Source organism: Gadus chalcogrammus, chromosome 14, assembly GCF_026213295.1.
Source record: "Gadus chalcogrammus isolate NIFS_2021 chromosome 14, NIFS_Gcha_1.0, whole genome shotgun sequence".
Taxonomy (NCBI): Eukaryota; Metazoa; Chordata; class Actinopteri; order Gadiformes; family Gadidae; genus Gadus; species Gadus chalcogrammus.
The window spans coordinates 14,024,506-14,036,759 of record NC_079425.1 but is presented as its reverse complement, the minus strand read 5'-3'; the positions used below and the strand labels follow the sequence as shown (position 1 = coordinate 14,036,759).

The 12,254-nt window shown below is 44.8% G+C and overlaps 1 protein-coding gene across 4 annotated transcripts in view; it reads left to right on the top strand.

Moving 5' to 3' along the window:
• The window catches only part of LOC130403479 (protein diaphanous homolog 3-like), a 227,925-nt gene that overhangs the window by 145,943 nt on the left and 69,728 nt on the right, over positions 1-12,254 (top strand). For all 4 annotated transcript variants that reach the window (XM_056607854.1, XM_056607853.1, XM_056607855.1 and 1 more), the window contains one exon: positions 4,271-4,412. In XM_056607854.1, the coding sequence (XP_056463829.1) occupies positions 4,271-4,412 (142 nt within the window). The remainder of the gene's footprint in view (positions 1-4,270; positions 4,413-12,254) is intronic.

The window sequence follows — 12,254 nt, the reverse complement described above, 5'->3', positions numbered from 1 at the left end:
CGCTGTCCATTTTGAGCGAATAAGAGCAAGCCTCAAAGTGTATGTGTGTGTGTGTCTGAATGTGCGTGCGCATGCGTGTGTGCCGCTGGCAGGACAGGAGTATCAGCGAGGACGAGTTTCAGGACCACACAGACAGGATATGAAGGCAGCTTATCTTCTCTGAATGGAAAGGTCAATAAAAGAGAATCAATGTTCTCCGTCTCCCCCTGCTGCCCTGATGCGCTCAGCCGCTTCAGATGGAGTCGGCCGTGTTTCCGTCCAGAACCGACACGGTAATATAGATCTAACGAGAGGTTGTCAGTCCACCTCTGATATGACCGACACCTCCCATTTCGACATCCCAAATATGTGCGTATTGCGTATTGCGCCGGTGGTACGTTGATCCGACTGGGGCCTAAGCCGTGTCCAAAAGTTGAAGTTGAAGAGGAAGACGATGAGCACGGGATGGATGAAGAGAAGGAGAGGACAAAGTGGAAAGTGTGCCAGAGGGAGATGGAGGGAGATACGATTGGCAGAGGGAGAGATATATGGATAAACATGATAAAGATAGCAGGATGGAGAGCGAAAGAGGGAGATATATGGAGAGCGGGAGAGGGCTTGAGATGGAGAGAAGGAGAGAGGGAGCAATGGACCATGCAGGATGGAAGGATTGAGCTAAAGAGGGGGAGGGGAGGAAGGAGTCAGATACAGGATAAGAGCGGTCTATTGATTATGGTGCAATCATACTAGCACTCTATTAAATCATAGGCAGCCTGTCCCTCTGCCAAGACCTAATGGAGCTCTCAGCACCACTTAGCCTAGCGTTAACACCTACGGCCAGTACGGCCCGCAGCACCAAAATATCACATCTCCATTAATGGGGCCTCCTATCTCTCCACATCGTCTGTGCTGTGCTCATCAACATTAGCATTTATTTGTCTTGGACAACACACTGGTTTCCTCTTCCAACGCTGTTAACCTCCTCTAAGCTGGGTTATTTTACAGGATAACTTGTTCATAATACTTGTAATGAATTGGCTTTCGATGTGGAGCTTTTATTTGCTTGTTGAAGATGAGCTGGCTTCGCTCTTGTTGAAACCAATTTTAAAACCCAAAAAGTGAACGTCCCAACCAGTGCTAGGGGGAGGACATTTAAAATGAATTCTTATGGGAGTATCCACACCGACGCGGGTCTTTGGTGCAGAGTGAAAACATGTGTCCAAGCTTTTGCTTTTGTGGGCTCCCGTATGCTGGCTTGACCAATGAAATTCTTTATTTGTGCTAGACTTTCACCACCATCCTGATCGATTGGGCGAAGGAGCATAGGTCATCCAGGTGAAGTGGTCTGGGTGTAGGTGAGTCAGCCGCGGTATAGATGAAGCATCAGGAGAAAATAATTAGGAATCTAAAAAGACGTGAATGAGAGAGCACCAGTAGGAAGTGAGGCAGGGACATGTCCTCTGACTCTGAGGAAAGCCTTCAGTGCAAATGTCTGTTCAAACATCGTTGTTCAGTCTATTTCAACCAGATCAAAACTCATCGATGTAACCGCTTTTTGATTTCATTTAAATTTTCTTTGTCCCGAAAAGTTTTTTTTGATTGTAGTCGTCACGAGTGGATGTTCGATTTTAACCAAGAATTACCCGACCTGGGCCTTGGTGCTCTGGCACGCTCTTGTTTGCTCTCGCTCTCTCTCTCCTGCTGTGTCCCTCACTCATGTGCTTTCTCTCTTGCTTTCTCTCTCTTACACACACACACACACACACACACACACACACACACACACACACACACACACACACACACACACACACACACACACACACACACACACACACACACACACACACACACACACACACACACACACACACACACACCAATCAACTCCTCAAGTATCCAACTATGTCCTTCCCACGCTTTTACACACAGTGATCCATCCTGTTTCCACTCTTCAAAGGTCACGCAGTATGATCTGTTTTCTGGGACACTTTTAGTCGTTATAGTTGCCGCTATAGTCGTGTTTGATGAGCATCCACTGCGCTAATGCTTGTCTTTGTTGTGAGTGTCAGAGGCAGAATCTACTTAAACCACAAGAAAGAATGATTAGAAGAAGGGAATGACTGCATTTAGACTCTCGGTCTGGAGCTGATTACAGCGAGGTAGAACTCCGAACAACAGGGAGTTGATAAGCTCTGAATTGGATGAAGGTAGATCGCTCTGAGACACAAACTCCTAGCATTTAGGCATTATATATGTTTTTCCTGTAATCAAGTTGCTAAAACCACACTGTAGTTGTTTCCTGGAGTACCTGCTTAAATTAAACAAAAGTAATTTAACTGAAGACTATTTGGACCTGGTAAGATAACTACATCCAATACTTTTGGGTTCCATTAGATCATTCATCCAAGGCTAGTACTACTGGATCTACCAAAGAAAAGTTAAACCACTTCACGTAGGTCCCCTGCAGCGTTGCTGATGGTAGCTGATGGCTGATTGCTGATGGCAGGCATTGAGCTGTTTATGTAGCTGTGGTCAATTCTGTTAGGACGCATAAATTGACTTCATCAAAACCTAAGCGGGTATAAAGAGTTGGCTGTTCTTGTGCCTCAGCTAGAGATCTCCAGACTGTCCCTCTAGCTGTCTCTCCATATGTCTCTTTATCTCTCACTCCAATACAATTATAATTAATTGGAAAGTAACATGGACATTGCCAAAGCGATTTAACAATTAAACAAAGGATAAATAAAAATGTAGCCCTAGTAAAATACCCTAGTAAAAAGAAAAGAGGGGAGAGAAATCAAAGACAGATATTTAGTACCAGGGATGCACAAAGGCAGTAGAATATACATAATTTACAGATGTATAACATGGTTAATTATAAATTACTACAGATATGTACCGATAGTTTTAATGTGAGGTTAGGTGCAACTGTCTCTCTCTCCTGTCTCGATGTCTCTCTTCCTATTCCTCTTTGCCTTGTCGCTCCTTCCCTGTCTCTTTCCCTCCCCATTCTCTTCGTAGCCGGCTCTAACTTGTCATCTCTGTCAACAGTGAGGGCTTCATTCAATATTGTCAGTGAAGACACTGTAGAACTCATTATTCTTATGTCTAGCTCAACTGATAGACTACGGTACTAACCCTGCCAGGGTTTGGGGGTACCATATTCTGCCTCAGCCAGCCTTTCCAAACGGAAAGTCTGGCACACAGTGTTGATTAACTGTTTCAAAACAGTCCACTTGTCAGGATGACGTCTTGACATGCAATCACGATCAAGCATGGGCCGTACACGATCAACAATGGATCAACTGAAAAAAAGGACTTACCTGCTGACTGAATACATTATCCTGTGTCTCTAATAAGCTCTGTTTACGTGTCTGTTAGTGACAATGCTGACAGCATATGAGAATCATGGTGCACAGCATCACTTTCTCTATGTATCAGACGTTCAGAACGAATCCCATGGAGACGTACTGCTAATGTAAAAAATCTATTTAATCGATTTTGGATCGATTTCATTTAAATTTTGCAATATCGATTCATAAGGCATGAGATCGATTTTTATTTTTTGGTTTGTAGTAGTGGAATGTTGTTTTTCTTGCACTTTCACTTTCACTTGCAATAGAGAGAAAAAATAAAGTGATTTTGTATTTTGTAACATAGTTGAGCCATTTTCATTATTTAAGAGCAGATCGAATCGTGATTAATCGATTCAGAACCTTATGAATCAAAATCGAATCGATTTAGAAAATTGGCCACGATACCCAGCCCTAGCTAAGACTAGGTTGAAGCAAAGGTCCATACTATCTAGGCAGCTCCCATATTCCACCTAGGTGACTTATTTTGGTAGCGTTAAAAATATGGTTTGGTGCAAAGGTTTGATAATGAACATGGTAATGGTGCTCTCCGCTGCCATCCAGGAGATCTCCCAAGTCCATGGAGAGATTGCTGGTTTAACATGTGCACATTGATCAATGTACAAATAGTGTGGAGCCTCATCCAGGCCCAGAGTCCATTCAGACTCCGCCATTTGGGGCTGCTTAAACAAGCCATCATGAAAGCAAACTCCCACATAGGGGTTCCTACCCCCATGCTCAGAATCGATGTACTCATCCTATTTCACACACTTTGAATAAAAGCATCAACCAAATGAAATATATTATTGGTTAATCTCCTGTTCCCAGCTCATACAGTGTTTTAACTTGGTTTCATACATAAGCTCTGACTCACTTCCTGTCGTGAAACTCGCCTAACTTTTACCTAAGTCTCTCCCTCGCTGCTCTCCCTACAGCAAGCGCTGAAGGAGAACCAGAGGAGCAGGGAATTGGAGGAGAAGCAGCGTCGGGTCCGGCTAGCCCAGGAGAAAGCTGAGAAAGAAAAGCTCGAGAGACAACAGAAGAAGAAGACTCTGATGGATGTCAACATCAACTCAGGTACACCTCCTCTACCTTGTCCCACCTCCACCCTGACCTCCTCCTCCCTGACCCCCTCCTCCCCCTCCAACCTGACCCCCTCCTCACCCTCCACCCTGACCCCCTCCTCCCCTTCCACCCTGACCCCCTCCTCCCCCTCCACCCTGACCCCCTCATCCCGCCCCCTCCACCCTTACTATTGAGTCATTCATTAGACTATTATAATATTTATCCAAAGTGACTGACAGGAATCAGGTCCATGTCATTAAGGAGTTTGTAGGGGTTAAACAGTGAATTCAGCTCTTTGTCATTAAGGAGCAGGTAGGTGTAAAACAGTGAACTCAGGTCCATGTCATTAGGGAGAAGGATGCCTACAGATGGAATGATGACATTGGCGGTCAGATACCCAAACCCGCTGTTCTCAAACCAATTTTACTAATGTACCCCCACCAAGATATCTTTTTCAGCCAAGTTCTCCTCTAAAGTTAGGGTTAGGTGTGATCTGGTTGGTGTGGCTGTTCCAGTCAAACAATGGGGATTAACGGGAATGGAGCTGTGTCTTTGCGTTAGTAAGCAAACACTAGTCTTGGTGTTTCCTCACCATATGTCATACTCAAATATTAGGCGTAGCAGTACTAGTATTACTAGTAGTATCAGTCCACTACTGTTCCTGATAAACATGCAGCAAACATGCAGTTAAGTACAACAGAAAGGGTTGTTATAAATTGATGTTTTTCATCGACCTGTGTATTTATGTTAAAAGAATCCCAATGGCTCTGCTCAAGTGGCCTTCTGTGCCATCACTGAATGCTACATCCATAGCTATTAACATGAATTAGTTACTGTGACGTATTTTGTATACAGCCATACAGATACTGATCTAAGGTTTGGCACCTTAGAAAAATCAATATACATTACCCACTTGTACACAGGGGATTTAAAGTGGCGATCTCAAAGATTACTGTTGTTCTCATATGCATGCTACATATGTGTATGTGATTGGGTTGCCTCAAGGGCTGCTAGCTATAGAAGTGAAAACAGCTCTAGATGGATACGTTTGAGTGGCCAATGGTTGTTGGAGTGTTTCGTTTGATTGGTGGCTTGCAGGGAGATAATTGTGCAGTAGGCTTGGGGAATCACAGTATTACATTATACAAGGGTATTATAAAATACCGAAGGCGTTATTCAATTCCGCAAAAATATGGACTTAACTATTCAATTCATCTTATGAATGCATTTTTTATTATGTTGATATATATTTTGTCCAAGTTTTGAAGCAGGATATATACATCACTAGTCAAAAATTAAATCTTCGCTGTTGCATTGTGATTGAGACTGAAACATTTAAGTTTGCCAATGATACGATTTTGGTACCTTTAAGCAGAGTTCCCACACGTTCAACAAGTTTTACATTAATGACCGCCCGCCGGGAACATCCTGAAAGTGACATTTATAGCAGCATAGCGATGCTCTGGTGGTTTATTCAGATAATCTCAATAGCAGTTTATGTAGCTTGAAAGTATATCTTTTTTCAAGTTCGAATGATGTTAGATATTCAACAGATATTCACGCTCTGAATTACAGCCATCTAGAAGTAAAGGCGGTATATCTGGGCAGTATATCTGCCGAAGTGACAGGTCTACCAAGCGAAACCGTCAGGTAGCATTACTTCTCTCTGTAGAGCCATTTCTTATAGGTGAATTACCAAGTACCCTGCCCTAAACAATAGAATCGGTTTAACCTGGAAACGTCTTACGTTTGTAAATGTTCCCAGAATTGTAAGAAATGTAAATGTAAATACATTAAAATCACTCTTTTGAGGTAGATGGTTCCAATAGTTCCACAACAGTATAACCAGGTAAAACACTTTGTTGCCAGTGGATCTCAAGTGTGGGAGTAACGCAGATGGACTGTGTAAAATACAGGATGAACTGACGTCACATAGAATGTAACAAATACAGGTTAAGCTAACTTTCCATAGGTTTACATTGGTTGAAACTTTTAATTAAAATGATTACTCGAGTAGAGCTACACATTATGATTTGGACCGGATCTATGGAAGAAGGACTCTTATTTCCTATCTAGTTATTATTCTTTCATAATTACTTAATGCCAGCAAGACCTGTTTTAGTAGGCTAATTGAATATTAGACACACAGAATTGTAGGCAAGACAATGTCAAACATGCTAATGACTTCTATCCTCAGCTCAGCTCTTACTTTCAGTTCTCTATTATTGTTTTCGTTTCACAAATTCCACCATAGCCCGTATACACCAGTAAAACAAATGGAAGGTGTTAAAACTAGATACGGCCCAAGCCTATTGTGCAGAGTGTCTTGACGAGTCTAGCAGTATTTAGCTCTGTTACAGGGACCACTCATTCTGAACTCAAGGACACACCGCATTGTCTTTATTTACTTCTTTATTTTATTCAGCAGCATCCTGAGCCTTGGCACCCCCTGTCCAGAGATGTGTTTAATTAAAATACCTGCAATAATTAAACATGCTTTCCCGATTAGTCTCTTTGTTTTCTGAGGAACAAACCGCGACCAGTAACACGTTTTCTATTATCCAACTGGCACTCTGTCAGTCATTAATGGATGTTGATCAAAGTGACAATCTGGTAACATGAAATTACCTTGTCGTGCTTTTTTTATTCAACTCAATTTACCAGACATGATAATATGGTCTGCATAACGCCGCCGCGCTCCACCGCTACATAGACATCTGCTCACCGTCTTCAAACAATGACCGCGGCTGTGGCGCTCCCCGATAAGACAGCTAGCCAATGCAAAGTCTGTTTAGCAGGCAGGTTCAGGCATCGCAGCCATGAAGATAAAGGCTGTGGCTGCCAGGGACCGGTGTGCCAAGTACCAGCCCTCCCCACCACTCTATCAACAGTACAGCCACCCGGACCCATGCCAACCCCGGCAGTCAGCCAGGCAGGAGGAGCTGGCATGGCATTGCCTAGCGCTATCATCAAGCTAGCCTGACCATGCCAGCATGTAGCCTAGCACTAACATCTAACTAACCAGCATGTTGCCTAATGTTAACATCAAGTTGGCCTACCCCTGCCAGAAAGTTGCCTCATTCTAAAATATGACTAAAATATTGTGTAACTTACTCCCAACGTGTAGGTCACCAACATGTAGTCTAATGTTAACACTTAGTTACGCTTCCTATGCAAGTGTTTAGCCTTTTATTTGTGTGTGCGTGTTTCTTTTTTTAATATATATTACTGGGAATATTTTTCTGTTTTAACAATTCATAGGTATGTACACATATTTCCCTTGACTGCATGTTATTTTCTTTTTTTTCTTTTTATCTGGCACGTTCGATAGCTGGTAGCTCAGTTAAAAGCAACAACCTGTGTGTGTGTGTGTGTGTGTGTGTGTGTGTGTGTGTGTGTGGGTGTGTGCACGTATATGTGTGTGTGTTTTGTTCTAGTTAAGTTTTCTGTTTCTCAAAGTAGTTCAAAAGCATAACAGACTTGAGCCATTAGTTGTCATAGAGGCTTATAGAGAATGCCTAGAGGTGGAAATGTATTTAGATACGCTCAAATTAATACAGAGCTAACAGGAAACTACTTTGACATCGCTAGGGCATGTTGATTTCAGCCTTATATGACACACTCATGCACGCACACAGACACACACAGAGACACACATACTCACACACAGACACACACAGTCTCTTGAACACGTAGACAGTGTGTTTGTATTAAATATTTATTTGGGATTTGTATGCTGCAGACTCGGTCACTATGTTATTCTGCCTTCTCCCCATTATCTCTATCTCCCTTTCCCTCTCTCCTTTGCTTTTCGCCTTCCCGTATCTGATGTCTCTCACTGTTGGTCAAACTATCAGAGGTGCATAGACACACTGTCTTGCACACACACACATCCACGCACGCACACTGACACAGTATATTTATTAACTAAAGAGCTTTCTCTTTGTTTGTGGTGGAGGATTGTCCAGGATGGGGATTTTGTGTGTAATCATCTGATTACCCATCAATTCCCTAAAAAGCCCACAGAGACAACAGGCTTGTTATACTGAAGGACATCCCAATGAGAGAGAGAGAGAGATAATGTTTGCCAGCACAGGGAGAGAAACCTTATATCCCGACCAATGAGATCCATGCAGGGTTCTCATTGGTCCCTCACTACTATGCCCGGCAGCAGTTCCGTCACAACCATGCTGGGCAGCAGCCGCGGCACTGTCATGCTGGGCAGCTGCAAGTGCATCAAGACATTTGCATAGAGGTTGTTATTCAGAGTGTATAGTGTGTTTTCTCTGTGCAAAAGGGTCTGCTTTGTGTCACCTTTACTCCCAGGCTGAGCCAGCAGCGGCCATGTTTGTGGAAGGACAAATGAGAGTGTGATTTAACATCTCTACACGGCTGCCAGCCATGCACTATTAACAGGATCAGAACGAGATGGAAAGATGCATGGCCGCCATCAATATTCACCCCTCTCTGCATATAAAGATGCATGCCCACTTAGAAAGATGTGTCCATGATGCATGTGAAGAAGCTTGCCATACAGGCCAACATATTTACTTTTCAGAGGGAAATTTAACATGGCTAACTAATAATCAATCATCTCAGATATGCTCTTTACTGAGGTGATGTATTTCTTAAGCGACAGAAGGTGTATTGACACATCAGTAGACATAGGTAATCTGTACTTCTGGCTTCTGAAAGGACTTTGGTAAGCCTCCCTCCTGTCCTGCCCCCCGCATCCACCCTGCTGTCCTGGGGTAGAGGCCGAGCGTCCGGGCCAGGCCCGCGTGCTGGCCTCCAGCGGGCTGTGCTCGGGTCGGGCCTCAGTGGCCTGGCCTCCAGCTCTGAGACTAGGAATAGAGGCTGGAAGCTTTTCAGGTTGAGAATCTCAGAACTTTTGCTTCCTTTTTCCGTCACCCAGTCCCAGATAATGTCAGCGGTGAAATGAACCATTCAATTTAGAAAAAGAGAAGGTCATCGGCGATAAATGACAGACTTTACTATACATTACTTTCACAACAACGAAAGTCTGGGTCTGCACACACTGCTTATCACTCATGAATGATTTTCCCCGTACGTATGATAAAGTATTCAAATGTATGATACCAATTCATACATTGGTATCATACATTGGCAACGTTGCTAGTTGTCATAGAAACAGTCAACAAGGCAAGGAGATGCAGCAGCTTTTTTTGTGAGCCCTTATGTGCATCATTCCAGTGTTTCTGCCAGAAAAAAAACGCTATGCGGTCACAGGACCTGAGTGTCCTTTGCCAGGCATGTGTACCCCCCTCCCCCATGCTCTGCTGGGCTAGAGGCAGGATGTCCAGGCCTCCAGCCTCCGGACCAGGTGTACATGTAAACCCGGCAGATGGGGGGCACCGCAGGGAGCCGTGTGTGTGATTAAATGGGTGCTGGTGGAGGTGGCGCTGCAGTCAGGGAGATAACAATAGGCTGGGCTCCCTTTCCTCTTTTCTCCAACTCCTCTTCTTCCATCCCTTTGTTCCTCTGGCTCTGTCCTTCTCCCTCTCTCGTTCTTCCATCCCTCTCCCTTCAGCCCTCTGTTCTCTCACTCCAGTCTGTCAAAACCGTCCCGCTTCCTTCATCGCTCTGTTCCTCTCCCTCCGGTCTCTATCCCTGTGATCTCTCCCTCCATCCCTCCACCTGTGATCTCTCCCTCCATCCCTCCACCTGTGATCACTCCCTCCATCCCTCCCCCTGTGATCACTCCCTCCATCCCTCCCCCTGTGATCACTCCCTCCATCCCTCTCCCTCTGTCCCTCTCCCTCCGTCCCTCTCCCTCCGTCCTTCTCCCTCTGCCCCTCTCCCTCTCCCTCTGTCCCTCTCCCTCTCCCTCTCCCTCTGCCCCTCTCCCTCTGTCCCTCTCCCTCTCCCTCTGCCCCTCTCCCTCCGTCCCTCTCCCTCTGTCCCTCTCCCTCTCCCTCCGTCCCTCTCCCTCCGTCCCTCTCCCTCTGTCCCTCTCCCTCTCCCTCTCCCTCCGTCCCTCTCCCTCCGTCCTTCTCCCTCTGCCCCTCTCCCTCTCCCACTCCCTCCGTCCCTCTCCCTCCGTCCTTCTCCCTCTGTCCCTCTCCCTCCGTCCTTCTCCCTCCGTCCTTCTCCCTCTGTCCCTCTCCCTCTGTCCCTCTCCCTCCGTCCCTCTCCCTCTGTCCCTCTCCCTCTGTCCCTCTCCCTCCGTCCTTCTCCCTCTGCCCCTCTCCCTCCGTCCCTCTCCCTCCGTCTCTCTCCCTAAAGCTCTTCATTTGTGGTTTCTCCCTGTTTGGTTATTTTGTTTCCCTCTTTTACTCTCACTCAATAAACCTATCATCTCACCCTCTCTTTCCCTCTGTCGCTCTCTCCCTCTTGGTTTTATGTTTTTAGAACCATGCTTTATTTAATTTGCTCCATCTACAACTGTTCCTTTTGTCAGGGATAGCACTAAGGCATCGTAAATGAAGCCAAAGCGTGTGTGTTTCTGCACTTGTTTTAAATGTTGTGGGCTGTCTAGAGCAGTGGAGGCTTCTCCATTGAGGAGAGGGAGGAAGATCCTCCCTAACATTGTTGAGAATAAAAAATGTAGATTGCCCAGACTATTGTAATGAATTAATGCCCTTAAATATGACTACTTTATTGCCTTTGAATATATAATGTTCGTTTCCCTGGGTAAAGGGACATTAGCACCCCCTATCGCCTATTGACAATTACTTCAGGGAGGAACGTCCTCCGGAAGCCGCCGTCCACTCCCATTCATTTTCCCGAAAGTACTGGCGGCCGGTGGATAACATGGGTTTCAATGGGAGAGAGGAGGAAAATCCTCCTCTGAGTGGGTGGGACCTTAAGGGGTCTGATTCGCGCAAAAATCTATCCGTCTGCGCTATGAACCAATAAGCAGGATCCCTGGATGTTGAGCAGTGTTGCCAGATTGGTCCGATTTCCCACCCAATTGGGCTACTTTTAACCATGTTAGGCTGGAAAGATCATCATTGGGCGGGAAATCTGCCCAATCTGGCAACGCTGTCGATAGCAAACCCGGTCTGCATTGCCGCGGTGTTCAGTCTGAAAGACGCAGAGCAAGTGAAATCTGCGATAGCGCGATCCTAAATGCACAATGGAAACATTGGAAACGGAGGACATTGTTAACGTCTTATTACAAAAAGCATTCCATTCATTCAGTTACAGTGCTAAGTTAGCGACCAAAGAAAGAGGTAGACCACTTCCCAAAATCAAGGTCACCAGAAGTAATGGCAACCTCAGTGTTGTGAGTGCTACATGGTTTGCTAGGTACGCATGACTTACTGGTAGCATTACAAGCAATTGTAACTGAAAATAAACATAGCTAAATAACTTCAGTCAGTGAGGGCAAAAATAGGCCCAATGATAGGCCCAGATTTTTTGATTTACTTTTACAAATCAATAGTAGGCCTGATTTGACTAATATGCTTTGCATCCTTTCCTTCTCAAATGACAGTGATGCCACTGGTGGCTTTGTATACATTTTGTTCACATAACTCCCTCCCTGCTATTTTGTAGTTCACCAAAACACCCTGAAACAACTTGAGTCTCACATTCTTATGCCACCATACACCAACAGTGCAAGCATGCCAATGGCAACCAAGCGCGCAGTCCTTCCTCCCTCACTTTAAAAACCACCAGCCGCCACTGGTCTAGAGACATCCATGGCATGGGATTGGCCAGTTTGTTACTATAAGAATTATATCCTCCACTAATCTTCTGCTGGTTCCCAAAAGAACAGAAAAATAGGTCAAAATAACAACATCGTCTGCAGCTTGTTCTATGCCCTTCAATTTGTCTCTCGTTCTAACTTTTTTTGTTGATTTCGGTATTTCTAACTTCTAACTTCTA